This window comes from Urocampus carinirostris, chromosome 12 (assembly GCF_059441175.1).
Source record: "Urocampus carinirostris isolate Australia breed hairy pipefish chromosome 12, RoL_Ucar_1.0, whole genome shotgun sequence".
Taxonomy (NCBI): Eukaryota; Metazoa; Chordata; class Actinopteri; order Syngnathiformes; family Syngnathidae; genus Urocampus; species Urocampus carinirostris.
The window spans coordinates 3,820,000-3,839,848 of record NC_142360.1 but is presented as its reverse complement, the minus strand read 5'-3'; the positions used below and the strand labels follow the sequence as shown (position 1 = coordinate 3,839,848).

The following is a 19,849-nucleotide window of genomic DNA, read 5'->3' as shown; positions in this document are numbered from 1 at the left end:
TTCTGGTTCGACGACTATTTTGTTTGATAGCCTATTGTAATTATTTGAAAAGTGAAAAAAAACGGTATTTTGATGTTTTTAAACAGCTCTTTGTTCTTTTTTAGATTTTTTTTTTATTTTAATTTATTTTGTTTTCCCCAAAAACTCTTTTCGAAATATTGTTTTGATTTGTTTGTTATTTTATAGTTAAACTAAAAATACAATGTTTTTTTACCAGCCAGCACCCCACTGATTTATTTCAAATAAAAAATAAATCATAAGAAATAAATCATAATAAAAAAAGGAAAATAAGTAATTACATGTACAAATTAAAGCTGTTTCTGTGTAAGAAAATATCTCATCTCATTAGCTGCACCGCTTATCCTCAGTAGGGTCGCGGGGGTGCTTGAGCCAATCCAAGCAATCATTGGGCAGTGGGCAGGGGACACCCTGAACTGGTTGCCAGCCAATCGCAGGGCACACAGGGACAGACAACTTGCTCGCCCATTCACACCTAGGGACAATTTGGACCGGCCAATCCACCTGACGTGCATGTTTTTGGAATGTGGGAGGAAACCGGAGTGCCCGGAGGAAACCCACGCAAGCACGGGGAGAACATACAAACTCCGCACAGGAAGTCTGGTAGCTGGATTTGAACCCACACAGGAGGTTCCCAAGACCTTAGAATTGTGCCGCACACGAGCTAACCACTGCCCCGCCGTAAGAAAATATATTGAGAGAAATTAGAGAAGAGAGAAGTGCCAAATGTCTGAAAGAAACGTTGAAAATGAGAAACAAATAGTTTAAAAAAAATCATTTAAATATAAATTTAATAAAAATAAAAATGGTTATATTGAAGAAAGGGAAAATGACACGTGTAACTAATGGCAAGAGAAATACCGGGTGGAAACATATGTTGGCCCGGAGAGGGATGGGCGCCACCGGGCTGTACTTGCCCAAGACACTATATCTATCTATCTTGGTCATATCCCTCAAGAGGGGTGACCGTCAGCAAGACAAAACACGTATACAAAAACAAGGAAAAGAAAAAGGGAAAAAAGAGCAAAAAAAAAAAAGAACACCCAAACAATTGACCATGGCCAACACAAACACCCTAACAGATGAAACGAGACATGAGAAAGCAGCCATGTCGCTCGGGTCAGGGTGACACAACACATTTTTCTGTTCAACAGCAGGGCCGGCCCTGCTGTTGAACAGAAAACAGCTTTCACTAGTTTACCCCTGCCACATCATACAAGTGCCCTGCCCATCCCTTAGAACACGTCTAAACATCCCACTATCCTTACAAAACACCTCTCCTTTCATTCCTATCACCAACAAGAGCTCTAGCTTCCACTATACTTAGACCGCAAGGCCCAAGACACACCACAGGAAAACGTAATTCTATGTTTGTAGAAATAACATCTGTTTTGATGAATAATCTTTTTCATCTGATCCTTCCCCCCTCTCTAACGATTAAAAAAAAATGGGGACAGTGAAATTCCTGAAGACGGGCTTATAAAACAAAACAGAAAATGATTTAAAAAAATAGAAAAATATATTTAATGAGAGAAAAAAAATAGTTTGGAGGGGGGTTTGTATTTTGACAATGAGGATTTTTTTTTTAAACGGAAAAAAACATTTAATATATATTTTTTAAAAGTTACAAAATTTTAAATATTCAAAAAAAAACCTGGGGAAAACATATTACTGAAAACAGACTTTAAAAAAACAGTCAAATCACCTTTTTTAACACCCAGACTTTTCAACCTCTAGCATTCCTATTTGGCATTTGTTTTCCTTCCATTTTCTTCCCAGCATGCTCCCTCTACCTATTTATGTTTTTTATATGTGGAGATACAAGCCGATAACTGCTGCAGGGAGCAGTTGCAAAACTCATTTTGATAGTTTAAGACTCACCTGAGGAAATGCCATACGGAGTTGTGTAACTGACAATAATATAATATCACGTACTTATTACATAAAATATATATAGATGAATATATAATGCATTTGCTTCTTCTTGTTGGATAATGGTTTAAAAAGGGCAGCATGGCAGCGCCGTGGTTAGCGCGTGTGCGGCACAGTTCTGAGGTCATGAGATCAAACCTCTTGTGTGGAGTTTGCATGTTCTCCCTGTGCTTGCATGGGTTTCCTCCGAGCACTCCGGTTTCCACCCACATTCCAAAAACATCCATGTCAGGTGAATTGGCCGGTCCAAATTGTCCCTAGGTGTGAATGAGCGCGCGAATTGTCCGTCCCTGTCCCCCCATGCCCACTGCCCAAAGATAGCTGGGATGGGCTCCAGCACTCCCTGCGACCCTACGGAGAATAAGCGGTTCAGATAATGGATGGATGGTTTTTAAAAAAGAAAATTACAAGGCAAATGTATGTGCATCATAAACAAGATTGAGTCCCAACGATTCCTAAGAAAGTTTGCAAAGTAAAAATAATGTCCCAAAATATTTTCACAACGAATTTGTATTTTATTTAAAAACTATATGATTGCATTATATACAACACCACAACTTACATCTCCTTAATGGACCAAGATGGACGTTTTTCTGGGTGAGCCAAGTGCAGACCACAAAAAGTTAACTTTGAGTGATTTAGTGAGTTGTCCTGAAATGTGTTCTTCTTCATTTAGTGAGGTCTTTAACGTATTGCAGGCCCCGAATTGAATATTCGCTTGCTTTTCTTGGTGCTTCTGAAAGAGCTGAAATGGACGTCCGTACCCCTGCGAGAGAGTCAAAGATCACGACTTAAAACGTTTCGTGCATTTGAATCCAACTGTTGATTTAAGCGCACTGCTCATATCAAGTCAATTTCACAATGTTGTGGTTATGGGAACTGTTTTGTTCACTTAAATAAGGCAATAAATTGTACATTAGTGTTCCCTCACTGTATCATCAATGCAGCACAGATTTTGTTTCTATTTACTCATTCAGTGTGACGTGTAAATACGTTTTGTCCCTTTGTTTAAAAACATAAAAATACTTTTGTGTTTTATTTTATTTTTTTAAACTTAAAAGGGTTTGGTGGAGCTCATCAGTAAGTAGCAAGCCTCTGGGTGTAATGAACCAAAATAGGATCAAGACCCAAACGCGTGACGTTTCTCACACAAGCCTTTTATTTTACTGAAAATGGGGAGTCATGCACGTTAGGCAGCATTCTGGCGTGAAAAGGAAGTCAGAGGCCGACGAGATCGATACCAATTGCCCGGGTAGATATCGGACAGATGGGGTCGGTACCGGACAGGACGGGACAGACAGGATTGATAATGAAATGGTATCGAAAATAAACAGGACAAACTAGACGGGAACAATACAGGACAGGGAATACCAACAGGAAACAGGACCGAGTCAAAACCCACGTCTTACGGGGCAGAGTTTCGTTGAATGACCGACAAATGAAGAAGGAGAGCACTGAACTTAAATAGACGGAAAGCCAATCTGTCAATGAGCCGCAGCTGGCGCCACACGGGCGGGGCCAATTGGGCGCCATGGCAACTGTGACACTGGGAATGATTAAAGTATGAAAAATCACCATTAAATGGAGTGGCTTTGATCAGACCTTTGTTCACTTTTGCATTCATGTCACTCACCAAAATGCACCAAATCCCGTGCATGTTTTCATTCAATCCAAAGTGGGTTCCATCTAGGTTTCCCGTCAATTTTCAAGATGTGCTTTAAGTGGCTTTCCAGAAGCATAGACTTACACAACAGATGCATCCACCACATATGGACTGTAGCATTTTTTGCCGTGGAGGCAGAAATTCAAATTTCTTGAAGAAATCACCCTATACATATGACACTTTTAAAGCAAGTGAGCTGGAAATTGCAAGGACCATAGTGTACTACAAGTCCCACAGTGGTTTCTGGGATAAATATATCCCAGATGGGGAAAGTAAACCGAATCCATGTATTACGCATTAGTATGTTACCTACTTTGCTGAACTTTACTCAATATAATAGTAGTAATAATAAGAAGAAACTCACCATCACATCACCCCCTGTCCTTGAGCAATTCCACCGGCTACCAATAAACCATAGAACACTTACAAAATCATCACAACCTTGCTCCTCTCTACCTCTCCGGCCTTCACTTTGCCACGCCACCCCGCACCCTCAGATCATCCTACTCCCTCAATCTCACTATGCCCGCTGCCCGTCTCCACTCCATGGGGAGTAGAGCTTTCAGCCACTCTGCCCCCCAGCTCTGGAACTCATTGCCGTCTGACCCCTAGAATTCTTCCACTCTTGTCAATCTTCAAAAAAATTCAAAACCAACCTATTCAGACTTGCCTTTTCATTACCATCTGCCTCACATACGACCCGCTTAACTCTACTATATTTGTATTTACTATTTATTACTTGCTTGTTTTATTATTGCTTAATTGTTGATTGGTACCATGTGTACAGCGACCTTGGGTGTCCTGAAAGGCAATTTGAAGTAGAATGTAATATAATTATTACTTAATTTAAGTGGTTATGGAATGGATAAAAGCAAAAATCAAGGAAATATTGTGGATTATTTGGTAGCAACTGACAAGCCAGATGGTTGGTTCCATCCTAAACTAGGCTTTGTGATTGTTATTATTTTTTTGCTCACCAGAATTCCAGGCCTCAACCGGAGAGAATTCAACTTGAGGTACTGCTGGAAACTTAGCCTGAGGAGAGAGTCAAAGAGAGAATACACTTCATTTTTTCCCATCTAATAAAACAACTCTTTGGGGCAGCATGGCGGCGCAGTGATTAGCGCGTGTGCGCCACAATTCTGTGGTCATGAGATCGGACCTCCTATGTAGAGTTTGCATGTTCTCCCCGTGCTTGCGTGGGTTTCCTCCGGGTTCTCCGGTTTCCTCTCACATTCCAAAAACATGCATGTTAGGTTAATTGGCCGGTCCAAATTGTACCTAGGTGTGAATGCGCGAGTGAGTGGTCTCCCTCTGTGTGCCCTGACTGGCTGGCAACCAGTTCAGGGTGCCCACTGCCCAAAGATGGGTGGTATGGGCTCCAGCATCCCCGCAACCCTAATATGAAGATAAGTGGTGCAGATAATTGATGGATGGAAAACTTTTTCACATGGTATAGCAGCTCAATTATACATAAGGTAAATTAATCTACTTCATTTTACACCTTTACCTTTATATTAATTAGATGATGACCTCATAACTATCTTCGACAGTTCTGACCTTTCCTTCGCTATCCAGTGCAGAATACTCAAGTTAACTTTATTGGTAAGTTAATTAAATGTAAAGATGTCCTAGGTCAAGACACAGAACCTCTAATGCCCCTGATAAGCAAGTGGGGGCTTGGCATGCTTGACGCTGCTATCTGTGTGTGTGTGTGAATGGGTAAGTGTGAAGCACATTGTAAAGCGCTTGGGAGGTCTTCATTGACTTGAAAAGCGCTGTATAAATGCAGACCATTTACCAAAAAGTAACAGAACAATTCGTGATACACTCTTAATCTGTTATTCTCTTAATACACTCTTCAAATATATATTTTTGTCGTGGAACATTTCCTTGCAGGGTTTCACCGTTTTATGGGGTTTACTTTTGTCATCAGCACTATTTTCCCTGATTCTCTACAAAGTAGCCTCAATATTATTACTTCACCTCCAAGCCAAAGTACTTCATCCATTCCTCCAAAGCGGGCGGTATGGCTTCTCTGGCCAGACCCAAAGCTTCAGAACCTTGCTCGCCGGTGCCGAAAAGACCGGCGTCACAGGCTACATAGAGAGCCCCTCCTGCAATGGTCACTTTTGTAGCCAGTCTGCAAAATGGATTAAAAAAATATATATATATATTAAAAGCAAACTTTTCCAAAACGTCACATGTATTTAACCAGACATAAAATATGGATCACAACCTTAAGAGGGCTTTGTTTTAATCTGGATTATTAGCTTGTTGATGCACGTGGTCAGAGAGAAATCTAAATGTAGAGTAATTATAACAAAACGAGGATATTATAATTGAAGTAGCTGCATAATAAATAGACAGCAAGGAAATTAAGCCTGCAAGACCTAGTTAGCTTTGGGAACGCCGCTGTGTATAATCAGACATAAGTAATGGATCACAACAACAACATGCCCCCGTTTTACTCTGGATAATTAGCTCCTTAATGCATATCGTCGGGGAGGGTTCTAAATACATAGTAACTCCAACAAAGGAATTATGTTATTGCAGTAGCAGTATAACAAATACAAAGCAAATACTTGGGCATGTTGGGTCTAACTAGCATGGGCGCACCCTTGTAGTTAGTCAGACATAAGCAATGGATCACAACGCCATGTCCTTATTTTCGCAACTGTTGTATTTGAGCTCGTTGGATGCATGCTGTTAAGGAGAGTTCTCAATACAAAATAACTGACAAGCAAGGATATGTTTATATATATGACGTAATAAGAAGAAAATTTAGCCTACCACTACTAGCTAAGATGTTAACACCTCCAGGTTTAACTGACGTTTTCTGAAACTAGAAGAAAAACGGGAATACTTACTTGATGACAGGGAATATTTTCGATGCCATGGTCCAGAAAGGAGCGATTTTCTTTCAGAAACGAATCAAATTTTTGAAGAGTTGCACTAAAACCAGACGGGACTGAAGGACACCGTTGTTAGTCCATTCAAGTGCATCAATAAAGTTTTCCCACGTAGGAACAGTTTACGGTAGGTGGCGTAGATATGTCACCAGCAGTCGTGATCTTTGATGTTAGACAAGTTATTATAGAACATATAATTTTTAATACATATATTTAAACAAAAAAAAATCAAATCGTTGTTTGATGGATGTCAAAATGTAATTAATAATTGTATTTCGTTTCAAGGTTATTCTAAATAAAGTTTCTCCCTAACACTCGCTTTACGGTTTTACGTCACTTTCAACTTTGCTTATTCTTTACTGTAAATTGATGTTTAATATTTTCCTTTTTTGTTCAATTATCTTATACCAAAATTATACTAAAATTGATATTATTTGTAATTTTTTTAAAACTTTTATATAACTTGTATTTTCTCCCCCATTTTTTGCATGGAAGCGTGTACGCGTGTTTTGCAATTTAACATTAAACAATTGTGGTATCAAATGAGGGGTTCTCACTCAATTTGTGACTCCCTTATCCCAGCATAATATTCCCACCCATAATAGAACCAAACACCCACTAGTGTAATATATCGACAACTTTAATATATTTACAATTTTCCTGGTAAAAAATTGCGTTCAAAGACGGCAGTTTAAATTCACGATTCCAAGTTCACCCCTGAATAAAATGGATCGCTCCTCCCCAGCCTGAGAAGTGGTGGCACGCAAAGGTATTACATCATTACCCTTACTGTTTATAATTAAGACAAAGTGTTTACGAGGATTTTCTTTGTAAATCAAAAGTTTTTCAAATTATCTTTTGAAAAATGTACCTGACAACCTTAAAACAGCCGAACACAATTTATAAATCAAAACACACTGATTAATGTTCAATTATCTTATCTGCACCGACACGCCCACTTTGACATAAACCAAAAGGGAAGGACGCGCACCAAACAGACCAGGATTTACGAGTATTTTCTCACGCAGACCAATTGTATTTGTAACGTTATCGAATCCATCTGAATAAACAGTTTACAACATGAAAACGTTGACCAAAGTCCTGCTGGCAAGTGTTGGAGTTCTGCTCGCTATCAAATGGAACGCACCCACGTTCAATGCGGGTGAGTTTGCTCTCTCCTTCAGATTTTTGTTTTTGTTTTCTTGCATGTAAACGCTTTTAATCGATGATTTATGTCAAAATCTTCGATGCACGGTAAAAAGACTGCAGAGAATAGAGTTATCATCATTGATTGCAACGTTTTTACAACGAGATTAGACCTGGTGCTCCAAGAGGAACATAGATAGAAGAGTAATATTTACAAGGTACTGCTTGTAGACTGGCCTAAGTTGTAAGTGCTTGAGAAAATAGCGCAATGGCATTAGCAGCAATAAAGGTTTAATTGTTACAAGACTGCAAGATATAATAGATAGAATAGTATAGATATTCTCGATATAATAATAATAATAATTTCCTTGTATTGTCATTCTGTGTAACAATGTACACAGAACGAAATGTCGACAATATGCAATAGTGCATCTCGTAAAACCTAATGCAATGTTCTCTTATTTGTGTTCATGGAAGTCATCAAAATGTTTTTTTCCCCATGAATCTTTTTTTATAAAATCAATAACTTGAGCATTAACATGTTATATGTGACTTTTCATGACTCTTTTGCTATGATTTAATCTTTCCTACTGCGCTCAAATTTTGTCTTAAATTATTTGTTGGATTCATATTTATTTTATTATATATTCTTGATAATTTATGTATTTCTTGAAAAATACTAAATTGAAAAAAACTAATTTCATCACTTTTTTAATGATTTACCATCAGGGCAACTTTCTTGAAATGACAAATATATATATAAAAAATATTTAATATTATTATTTCATATGGGGCAAAATAGCTGCAAAAATGATACATTTTCCACATGTGTGCCATGAGGCCCATCAGCATCCTGCTAATTCTTCTAGGAAAATTTATTATATTTTTATGTATTTATTTGATTTTTGGTTTTATTTTATATTTATTTATTTATTTATTTATTTTTATAATATTTATTTTTTATAATTATTATTTAATAAAGTTAAGCTTTGTGGTTTTATTTTAATTCTAGATGTATATATTTTCAACAGGAAAATAAGTAGTGAATGAAATAAAATAATTTATGTATTTATTTATGTATTCATCTATTCATACTTTTAAAACTAAAATAATTTATGTTTCAGACTAAGCCAACATAATTGAAAAACTCAAACCTTAAATGAAAGAAAAAAATAATACATTTAAAATATTCAATAAAGTTAGATATGTTTTCATTTTATTTTCAATGTAATACAGTGGGACCTCGCTACTTCGTGCTTCGACGTTCGCGGATTCAGAGCTTCGCGGGCCTAAAAAAATAGTAATTCTATCTACTGTATCTATCTATCTACCTTTGTCATATCCCTCAAGAGGGTTGACTGACAGCAAGACACACACATACAATAACAAAGAAAATAAAAGGGAAATAAATAGTAAAAAAAAACCACACAAAATTTTTGGACCATGGCCAACCCAATTGCCCAAACACCCAAACAAGTTAGGCACCTCGGCACCCAAGTTGGTCATGCTTTCGTCCCTCCCGATAAAATGGGACACCAGAAAGCGGCCATGTCACTCGGGTCAGGGTGACACAACACACTCTTTGCTTCAACAGCAGGGCCCGACAGCTTTCACTGGTTTACCCCTGCCGCATCATACGGGTGCCCAGCCCATCCTTAAGAACGCGTCCACAATCCCACTATCCTTTAACAACACCTCTCCACTCCTTTCTATCACCAAAAATAGTAATAATAAAATAAAATAATTTAATTTTTTCTATTTTTTATTTGTTTTATTTTTTATTTTTTTAAGCATTTTTGAAGGGGCGTCGCTACTTCGTGGTTCCATGTTCGCGGGTTCAGAGCTTCGCAGGTCTAAAAAATAATAATAATAAAATAAAATCATAATTAAAAAAAATAATAATAATAATTTAAAAAAAAAATGTTTTAAGCATTTTTGAAGGGGCGTCACTACTTCGTGGTTCCACGTTCGCGGGTTCAGAGCTTCACAGATCTAAAAAATAATAATAGAATAAAATAATGAAAAAAAAAAATAATAAATATATATATATATATATATATATATATACTGGTATATATATATATATATATATATATATATATACTGGTATATATATATATATATATACTGGTATATATATATACTGGTATATATATATATATATATATATATATATATTTTTTTTTTTTTTTTTTCTTTAAGGTGCGCCGCTACTTTGCGGATTTTCACTTATCGCGGGTGGTTTTGGTTCCCATCAACCGCGATAACCGAGGTCCCACTGTACATATATGATCTTTTTATTTTTATTTTTTTTACATTTTTATGGGCGAATAAATATCCATTATCTGCACCACTTATCCTCAGTAGGGTCGCGGGGGTGCTGGAGCCTTCTCAGCTGTCTTCAGGCAGTGGGCAGGGGACACCCTGAACTAGTTGCCAGCCAGTCGCAGGGCACACAGGGAAAGACAATCTCTCTCTCATTCACACCTAGGAACAATTTGGACCGGCCAATTAACCTAACATGCATGTTTTTGGAATGTGGGAGGAAACCGGAGTGCCCCGGAAACCCACGCAAGCGCGTGGAGAACATGCAAACTCCACACAAGAGGTTCGATCGCGAATAAATAATAGTTATTTCAAATAATTGTACCAATTTTAAGTATTTTTATTGTTATTTTACAAGGAACCAAAGGCAGGAATGACTAAACTATTTCAATTTAATTTATTTAGACTATAATTTAGTCTCAGGCAACAAAAAGTTTCTTGAGAATTCAAAGAATGAATCAATAAAGTAATACAGTACATTTGAAAAAGATTATTATAGTAAAATGTTACAATGCTGCTTTAATACATAAGATATTTACATCCATCCATTATCTGCACCGCTTATCCTCAGTAGGGTCGCGGGGGTGCTGGAGTCCATCCCAGCTATCTTCTGGCAGTGGGCAGGGAACATCCTTAACTGGTTGCCAGCCAGTCGCAGGGCAAGATATTTACAATTTTAGCATTTTCAATGAAACAAGGCAAAGCATTAAAGTACTCTTCAATAGTGGTTTCAACGTAGATTCTTACTGTACTCTACTGTGATTTGCGGGTATTGGAATGCTGAATACTCTTACTGTAAACTGAATAACATTTTTGTACTCGGAGAACAAATTACTACTTAGTGACGTTGGCACAACCTCAATTATTTTGCCCTGCGGAGGAATTGGTGAGGAAAAAGTCCAAATCGGCTTGAAATCGTGAAATATTTTACATGCTTGTGACTCCGACCACATGGAATTTATTTAGAATGTGGCTTTTTTAGAAACTTGTGGGATTTTTTTATTAAGAAGATTGAAAGTAGTACAAAAAAATGACAGCAAGCCAAACGAGTTTGCACTAATTGGATATATGATCCTCTAATTACCGGGTATTTTTCTGTGTCGGAAAAAATGCGTGCCTTCCTTGAATTGAATTTGAGAGAAACAAAAATATCGCTGAAGCAGCCTCGTGAACTTGATCCTACTACCTTCCTTACTCTGAGGTCAAATACCTTGGATAACACCGCACTTTAACCTGTAAAGATAACTCCATTCAAATGAGTTTCCTTTTTTGCTATTGTGATAAGTGCCGTGTACTCGTTTATATTTTCGTTATTGGTTTGATATCAATCTCGTTATCGGCAATACCTAAACTGGTTATATACAGTGTTGGGAATAACGTTGTTATAAATGACGCCGTTACGTATAGGTGTTCTTTTTTCAGCATTGTTGGAATCAAACTCATTTTTTATTCCGTCGTTACAACGATGTTCTCGTTATTGATGATAAAAAGCGGTGCGATACTCTCTAGTAAGAATCGGCTGTTGTTAACAATCCAAAAAACGTCTTCGCCATCTTTGGCATGACAATTCGTTACTAGATCACCAGTGCTAAACTATGTCAGAGCGTGCACTCTTCCTGTAAATAAGAACATCCTGGCTAGCTTTTTGCCATATTCGTTCACCAACAAGCAGGTTTCATGTCAGGCAACAAAGTATGGACAACAATTGCCAAAGGTTGGAATTACAACAAAGAAAGCATCACAATCCATTCCAATCCGAAGTGAGAAAATAGTGTAGAGCAAATAAACCCAGCACTAAAACGACTTCCACCGTCCTTGATTCGGGTGACTCGCTTTGGAATGGATGGAACGACGGCATCCCCTTTTGGACAGTTCCCGAACGTACCAATTCACCATGTACCATAATGAAATCTGGTAACATGAAGTTTTGAATGTAATTAAGCATCCAAGGCAATGTATTGATAAAATAATGTTCTCAGCGTACGTAATTATGTCGATTGGAGGGGCATTCTCAAGTACAGAACACTGCACAAATTTCTCACTTCTTTAGCTTTCTAACAAGTTTAGCAATTTCAAACACCGTCACCTGATACTGCGAGTATCAGTTATTTAAGACCACGCCCATAGAGACATGATCTGGTCGGGTGTCACTGGTCCATATAAAAAGAATTGGCTGAGCGATAACCTTGCTCTTTTCTTCTACCTGACTGACTTTGTTTAGTGAGAATTCTTAAAGTACAGTAGCATATGTGTACTTGAGGAGTTGCCTGACTAGAGATTGTGATTTATTCCATAGAGTGAAACTCAATTGAATTTTTACATTATGGATTTCTGTCGTGAACAAAACACTTGAAGTAGATTAGGCTATGTCTACTTGATCAGTTGTCTCAGGTTATTCAATTTGGTAAAACTCACTTTATATTGTTTACTGCTTATTGTTATGTTATTATAATGTTTACTGTTTATTTTTTTTTGCACTTCAAGTGTAGGATAAATTTGTTGCTGGTGAAGAGCATGCAACAATTTTTTTTCGAGTAACGGAAATAGTTAATTTCCCGGGTAACTAGTTTCTTTTATTACAGAGTAATTCAATTACTAACTTACATTTTGGAAGAGGTAGTGAGTAACTATAACTATTTTTTTTTTGGTAACCCAACACTGGTTATGAAGTATAAACCTCAAGTTGAAGTTTACCAAAGCTGTATGATGCTTTTGTAAATTTAAACACATGCATGCATTTTGTTTGTACACCATTTTCATGGCCAAAGTCGAGCACTTTTTAAACACTTTTAAGGCCAATTTTGCTGTTAGCAGATATTTGTTTCTCTTTTGAGATGTTTTTGTGTCAATGGGGTGCTATAAACTGACATGAATTCTGCCATTCTGCTTCAACAATGTCATACTTGTTTACAAACACGGAAAGGGCTGTATAGGTGTTGGGTAATAATGGAGTTCAAAACAGAGGACAAAAAAAAGAGTACTGTATGTATAAAGGCGGAAAAATGAGTCAGATTTGGACTTATTGTAAAGGTGTTGATTGCTCCGAAGCACAGTTTAATATATCTTTCTTTTTTTTCTACTTATTTGATTATTTTTTTTTGCAGTATTTTTCAGAAGTTAAAATAGAATTGTAAATATATATGTTTATATAGATATATATATTTTTTTTTAATTATTATTATTATTTTACGTTTTAGCTTTTATTTATAGCATTGAAGGGTTAATATTTTTAATTTTTATTTTCTTGTTTTGCATTTTTCATTATGTGTTGTTGCTCAACTTTAAATCTGTTCCGTGTGTAAAAAGCTAAAATTGTTTTGTATTCTACATTTTTAGGTATCTCCACGAATATTTTACTTTATATTTCATGTGTTTTTCAGGGATCCCATGCAAAACAAAATGCATGACGTATTACTAATTTGGTGCATAATGTTTGATTACTATTGATAATATAACATTAAAGCCGAAAGAGCTTGTCTCTTCTCAGTGAGCCGAGCTTGAAGAGCTGTTTTTCTAAAAGCAGCTGTACTCTTGGGTGCGACCCGTAGGGGGCGGTGACGCTTCACATGACAATGCGATAATGACAAACCACCAGAGCAGGTGTCATCTTCATGCACTTTATAAATGTTTCTTCATTTATTGCGTGGTCTGTAGAGTCAAGACTGTCGAGAAACACGGCAATGGCAAACATTTCAAGCTCTTCACCTAAAATTCAAGCCTATCCTGACCTTGAAAACACATAATTAAAATTCAAGCATTTTCAAGGAATTTTAGCACCTGTACGAACCCTGTTTGTTATCAGTTAATGGTACCGTTCTCCAGAAGCAAGATTGTATCTGTTAGGTAAAAACATTTATTGTGCATCCCTAAAAATAACCCAAATCTTAACTCGGTGTTCTTTCAAGAGTACCTCGGATGCAAGTTTTGGTTAGGCAGGACGGACCCAGAACATCCGAAGAAAATCCATCCATGCTTGGGAAGAAAACGCTAAGGCCACACTGGAAAGCTGGAGCCAGGATTCAAACCCTGGGGCGCAAGTGCTTAATCCGCTCCACCACGGTCCATGTTATTCTGTAAAAGAGGAGCTCTTTTAGTTGAATAGAGATTTGTATTCGAAACCTCAAAAATGTGAGAAATGCCCTTTTTGCGTGAATTCACTATTAAGAAAATATCCATGACTCTGAAAAAATTCCCTTTGGCCTGTTCTGCTGCTAACCAAAACAGCTGTACCTGACCGAAACATAAAGAGCTTCTCAGTTCTCTGGGCATAAGAGGTAGAGATACGATTGGACCTAAAAAATTCAGCCCAACCCGACTAAGTCGCAGGTCTTTAAACCCGAACCCGCCCAAACCTGACGAATTAACTTGATTTGAAACCCGCGCCCAAATAAACCTGAAGCTTTAATTTGCCGCCAAAGTAAACACAAAGCTATACTTGGGCCGTGCGTACTTCAGGGCCGAACTGTGCTTTTCGGCTGAACTACGCAGCTTGGGGTTTACTTGGGGCAGAGTTCCTCAAATCAACTGTGCACTGCAAGTGGCATCCCCGCGATATGCAGTGAACGAAAGTGAAACCCAACAAAATGAAACTGAAAAGAAAATCAAATTTTGCAGATTACAAACTGCAAATAGTGAAAGATTTAGCCAAAAAACAGAAAGAAAGTTTGTAAATCTTGTAAGCTATTGGCAAGAAGTGTAAATGACGTCTGATGCGATGGAGGTGGGAGGAGGAAGCCGTGCGTCTTTCACCCCAACACCGGGAGGAACATTTATTTGGATTTAGTGATTTGGAGTTAAACTAATAGTTTGGTAAGCAAGCTTTTTCCACACAGAACGGATTTAAAGTTAAGCAAGAACATAAATTGCAATAAAATAAAAAAGTAACCCTTCAGTGCGATAAATAAATGCTAAAATGTAAAAAAATATATATTTACAAAGGTTTTCTAAACAATTTAGACACAGATCCTCTGAAAAACACTGCAAAAACAAGTCTGCGGGAACTTTAGCCGCCCTTAGGGGGCACCCTGATGCCCGCGGGCACCACGTTAGAGACCCCTGCTATAGACTATATGAAACTGACTAATAACATTCTTGATTCTTTCAGAATCCCTCCAAGGTGCCAGGGTCCTGGTGACTGGGGCCAGCTCTGGCATCGGTGAACAAATGGCGTATCACTATGCCAAATTGGGCTCCCAGATCGTCATCACTGCGAGAAGGGAAAAAGTCTTACATCAGGTTGGTCAGGAAAACTGTTGGGAAGTGTTCTGAGTTTCTTCCAACCATTTTTGTTACCTCTAGGTGGCGGACAAGTGCCTGAGCTTGGGAGCTCAGAAGGCATTGTACATAGCTGCAGATATGGGCAGCAATTCCGACCCGGAGAAAGTGGTCAATTTCGCCGTAGAGCGGCTCGGCGGTCTGGATTACCTGGTTCTAAACCACATCGGATCCAGCCCCTTTAGAATGTGGGAAGGCGATGTGCCTCACCTTGAGTGGCTAATGAAGGTAAACGGATGATACTCTAACAGAATTTGTAGTTATAATATGACGCTTTAATTCATCCAAAAGGTCAACTTCTTGAGTTACACCCAGATGGCCTGGAAAGGCCTCCCAACTCTCGAGCAAAGTAAAGGCTCGCTCGTGGTGGTTTCGTCTCTTTTAGGTATGATGATAACTGTTAGCTTGTTAAGACACATTTGACTTAGGATAACTCAGTACAGACGCTCCCCTACTTACAAACATAAGAGTTATGAATAACGGTAGATACGAACATTTTCTTCGGGATGTCGAAAAATATCCGGACATTGCTGTAAGTTTGATTTTTTGTTGTGTGCACCTTTTTCCGAGTAGAGGACATTACAGTAGTGCTTCTTTCCGCCGCTACCGACGTGTGGCGCTGTGAGAGCTCACCCAGCATCCACCTCGTAGAAGAAATCCGCTTCCTCTTCCTAGTTCGTGTGGAATCACACTACTGTATCTCCAGAACTTTGACATTTTTATTGTTTTTTCTTCCTCGTGCATCCATTCAATATGGTTGGGGTAAAGAAGTGGCGAGCTGTTTCTTTTGGAATTAAAGTGGAATAAGAAAGCTTGATGCGGTTGAGAAAATGGTCGAAACGGTTTTTTTCGGCCACTTTTTACAACGGAGTAGGAAGTGGCCTAACTCTTGAAGCGCATCTTCCAAAAGTAAGTTGAACTCAACTTTATTTATATTTATAGAGCATACTATTTTGTTAAAAAAAAAATTTCAGTTCAAAACAATACAGTTTACTTATACAAGCCTTAAACATACTTATATAAACCTTAAACATACAAAATACAGCACCGAAGCAACTTACGAATGATCATCTGGAATCTCGTTCGTAAGTAGGACAGCGTCTGTATTCAGGATGGCCCAAACACCGATTTCTGATCTTAATCCGACGATTCACCCCATGTAAGCATACCAAAGTTCTAACCGATTCCAAAAACCATCGTTAACTCTCCAGGCAAATTAACCAGTCCCTTCGTGGCGCCATACACGTCCACCAAATTTGCTTTGAATGGTTTCTTTGGGGCTCTCAAACACGAGCTGGCCATGAAGAACAGCAACGTATCGATCACGATGTGCACACTGGGCCTCATTGACACCGACTCCGCCATGGAAAAAGTCAAGTAAGTCTGAAAAGAGAGCACAAACAAACTCCTGTTTTATTCTAGGCATTGTCAGGATTACAGAGACCCCTCGCTACTTACGGCTTCGGTTATTGGTGGTTTACTCCTTCGCAGATTTTTTAATTGGATGGTCTTTACTCTCATTGATATCAACGTAGCGTGTATTGTGTTTTGTAATAGACAGCAGACAGCACGGAACAGATTAGGGAGGGTGCTCTGTGTTGGGTGGGTGTGGGCGACTGATATGCTGTCAGTCAAACATCTTCAAATCAAAACAAGCTGATAAGGATAATCCATCAATTCAATTGGACCCTTAGGAAAGTCAGAAAAACACAAAAAAATGCTGATCACCAGCAGGTGCTGCGTGGATTATTATTGCGCCCGGGAAGCAATAGCCTGGCTGCATGTCCAACCTACTGCTACGGCTAAGCTAACACCCGATACTAGCGCGCCATCAGTCATCCGCTCAGGGCTATCCACAGTGGCTTCAACGTCCTGCCGGTGTGGTGAGAGTCCAAGAGTTTCGATTTCCGTGTGGGTATTGGGGGGTGATAAAGCCCGGACCACACAGTGGTGGTCGGGGCGTGCTTGTCGAAGTAAGTTGGGGCTCGTCTCTCATACCTCATTTTAACTTTGTTTAACAACAATAAAACCATATTTTGTTCCAGTCTTATAACTCTCAGTCAGTAATGACGTCATCTCCAGGTAAGTTTGCCCCTTGGGGGCTATTACGACTACTTTGCAGATTTTTACTGTTCCCGGGTGGTTCTGGTCCCCATTAACCGTGAAAACCGAGAGATCTCTCTATTCCAAAACCTTGGAGTCCTAGTCATGGCGTCCTGAGCTCTAAGCTACTGAAACCAGAATCAAAATATTAAGGACAACTACAAAATTTCCGACGTCTTAATTCAACCTCAATTATTTCTTAAAATACTTTGTCCTCGGTGGTGCCACAATGGCGGGCAGCAGCACGGCACAAAAGACGTGGGAGCTCACCAACAGCATGCAGGAGGTTCAAAGCATCGACGAAATTTACAAGTATGATAAAAAGCAACAACAGGAGATTCTCGCAGCCAAGCCTTGGACGAAAGAGTGAGTTTCAGTCCATTGTGTGTGTTTATGACCCATTTAATGTCGCTCAAAATAGATTTGTTGTGTTTGTTAATGAAATAAAACCGGAACTGAGTGTTCTGCTGTTACCTCCCGATACGACACGAATTGGTCCATAACGAGGGGAATTAGCTGCAAAGTGGGGGATAGACGCCTATGGTAATAAAGCCTGTATTTTGTAAAGAAAGTTAAACAAGATGCCATAATAATACAATAATAATATATAGTATAATTATTTCTAATATAAGAGACTTGAAAAGCGCTAATAAATGCAGACATTTACATTTACCATATAATATAATATTGTATATAATATACAATAACTGCTTGTTCAGGGTTCCCTAGGATCCTTAAAAAGTTAAAAAGTAAGGCATTAATTGACATTTAAATGTCTTAAATTCAATTTTTAAGAGTCTTAATAGTAAACACAAAAATGTAGTCATATTTAATCAATTGTCCATATGAATAATAAATACATAATCGACCTCTGTATCCTCGAAGGGGGATTAGCTCCTCAGTGGCTTTGCTTTGCCATTGCATTTTTGCTTGCATTAGTTTGGTCTAGATCAGGGGATGGTGTCATAAGAGACGGCTCAGCTAAAAAGTCTCTGTAGTGCGAAGTGGAAGGAGAAGAGGACGACGAGGTGAGCGGAGATGAGGTAAAATTTTGGACTATTTGATAAAGTTTCAGGAGCGAGCAGAGAGAGTGGGAAAGGTGAGATGGCACAACATTCATTTGGACAGGTAACTTAAAATTAGTTTTACCTGGTTATATCAGTATCAGAAATTATTTTCCCCCCATTTTATTAACACTCCACTTATTGAAACATAAATATTTTGTTTGTTTGTTGTACATGATTCAATTGTTTGTTTGTTTGTACATGATTCAGATTGAATCGTTTCTTGTACATGATTCAATTGTTTGTTTGTTTGTACATGATTCAAATTGAATCGTTTCTCCGGCGCCGTCACGAATGGCAGCCACTCCAGCAGCTCCCGTGTTATTTTCGATTGTTCTCAGTTATTTTCGATTGTTCTCAGCTTAGGGATGCTGCTGGAAAAGTGAATTTCCCTTCGGGGATGAATAAAGTATCTATCTATCTATCTATCTAGAAACCTCAACAAAAACTGCAGTGATCCTTTGTGTCCTAGGGATGTCAGTACCGTGCCGGCCTACCCAGCCAGTGAAGCTGCTCTGAACATCATTAAGACTGCAGCCACCAGACAACGGGAGCTCTTCTACCCTTGGTATACATACATGGTGCTTCTTTTCAGAGACTTCTTTCCCGATGCCAGAGACTACATCATACAAAAGTCCTACAACCTATAAAAAGATATAGACTCAAGATATTTGTTACTGTTTTGTAGTCCTTTTCATGTATTGAAAAATCCAAATGTGTTGACTATTTGTTAGTCCGTTCCTTACAAAGATCTTGAACAGAGATGAACAAAAACTGTATTTTCCTATGAATATCAATAAAAACCTGCTTCTGGAAACATAAACCAGTATTTACTTAATTTTTAACGGCGTTAATGGTTGTTTATGGGCACAATAACTGTTTTTCTTCCCGACAGATACTAATAACCAATGTTATAAGTATAATGTTATAACCAATGTTATTAGTATCTGTGTGTCCGTTCACAGTGACTACATTTTACAGCGCCCGTAAAAATATCTACAAAAGTAATGTTGGAGAGATTAGAGTTGACTTACAGTGGCTTGGGAAACTATTTGGCCCCCTTGAACTTTGTGACCTTTTGCCACATTTCAGACTTCAAACATAAATTTATAAAACTGTAATTTCTTGTGAAGCATCAACAATACGTGGGACATAGTCATGAAGTGGAACACACTATATTGGATATTTTAACAAATAAAAAACCAAAAAGTGGGTGTGCAAAATTATTAAGCCCCTTTACTTTCAGTGTAGCAAACTATGTCCAGAAGTTCAGTGAGGATCTTTGAATGATTCAATGTTGATCTAAATGACAAACAATGATAAATGGAAGCCACCTGTGTGTAATCAAGTCTTTGTATAAATGCACCTCCGCTGTGATAGTCTCAGAGGTCTGTTTGAATCGCAGTGAGCAT

At 38.2% G+C, this 19,849-nt stretch overlaps 2 protein-coding genes across 2 annotated transcripts; one reads left to right on the top strand and one right to left on the bottom strand.

The window, feature by feature from the left end:
* Positions 1-2,442: 2,442 nt before the first annotated feature.
* Positions 2,443-6,653, bottom strand: micos13 (mitochondrial contact site and cristae organizing system subunit 13). Its single transcript, XM_088349470.1, has 4 exons — positions 6,484-6,653; positions 5,600-5,756; positions 4,591-4,648; positions 2,443-2,716 (listed from the first exon to the last, which is right to left on the bottom strand). The coding sequence occupies exons 1-4, from the start codon at positions 6,510-6,512 to the stop codon at positions 2,619-2,621; spliced, it is 342 nt and encodes a 113-aa protein (XP_088205596.1). The 5' UTR covers positions 6,513-6,653; the 3' UTR covers positions 2,443-2,618.
* A 669-nt stretch (positions 6,654-7,322) lies between these two features.
* Positions 7,323-19,260, top strand: hsd11b1la (hydroxysteroid (11-beta) dehydrogenase 1-like a). The gene is made up of 6 exons (XM_088349469.1): positions 7,323-7,687; positions 15,101-15,231; positions 15,295-15,498; positions 15,562-15,655; positions 16,482-16,647; positions 18,910-19,260. The coding sequence occupies exons 1-6, from the start codon at positions 7,606-7,608 to the stop codon at positions 19,085-19,087; spliced, it is 855 nt and encodes a 284-aa protein (XP_088205595.1). The 5' UTR covers positions 7,323-7,605; the 3' UTR covers positions 19,088-19,260.
* The last annotated feature ends 589 nt before the right edge of the window (positions 19,261-19,849 follow it).

Bases quoted from the DNA above. Each gene is read 5' to 3' on its own strand.
- hsd11b1la (XM_088349469.1), top strand. From the start codon at position 7,606: ATGAAAACGTTGACCAAAGTCCTGCTGGCAAGTGTTGGAGTTCTGCTC. The intron at 15,656-16,481 runs GTATGATGATAA...TTAACTCTCCAG, and splicing joins GGTGGTTTCGTCTCTTTTAG to GCAAATTAACCAGTCCCTTC. The intron at 16,648-18,909 runs GTAAGTCTGAAA...TTTGTGTCCTAG, and splicing joins TCCGCCATGGAAAAAGTCAA to GGATGTCAGTACCGTGCCGG.
- micos13 (XM_088349470.1), bottom strand. From the start codon at position 6,512: ATGGCATCGAAAATATTCCCTGTCATCAA. The intron at 5,757-6,483 runs GTAAGTATTCCC...TCCATTTTGCAG, and splicing joins AAAATATTCCCTGTCATCAA to ACTGGCTACAAAAGTGACCA. The intron at 4,649-5,599 runs GTGAAGTAATAA...CTCTCTCCTCAG, and splicing joins TGAAGTACTTTGGCTTGGAG to GCTAAGTTTCCAGCAGTACC.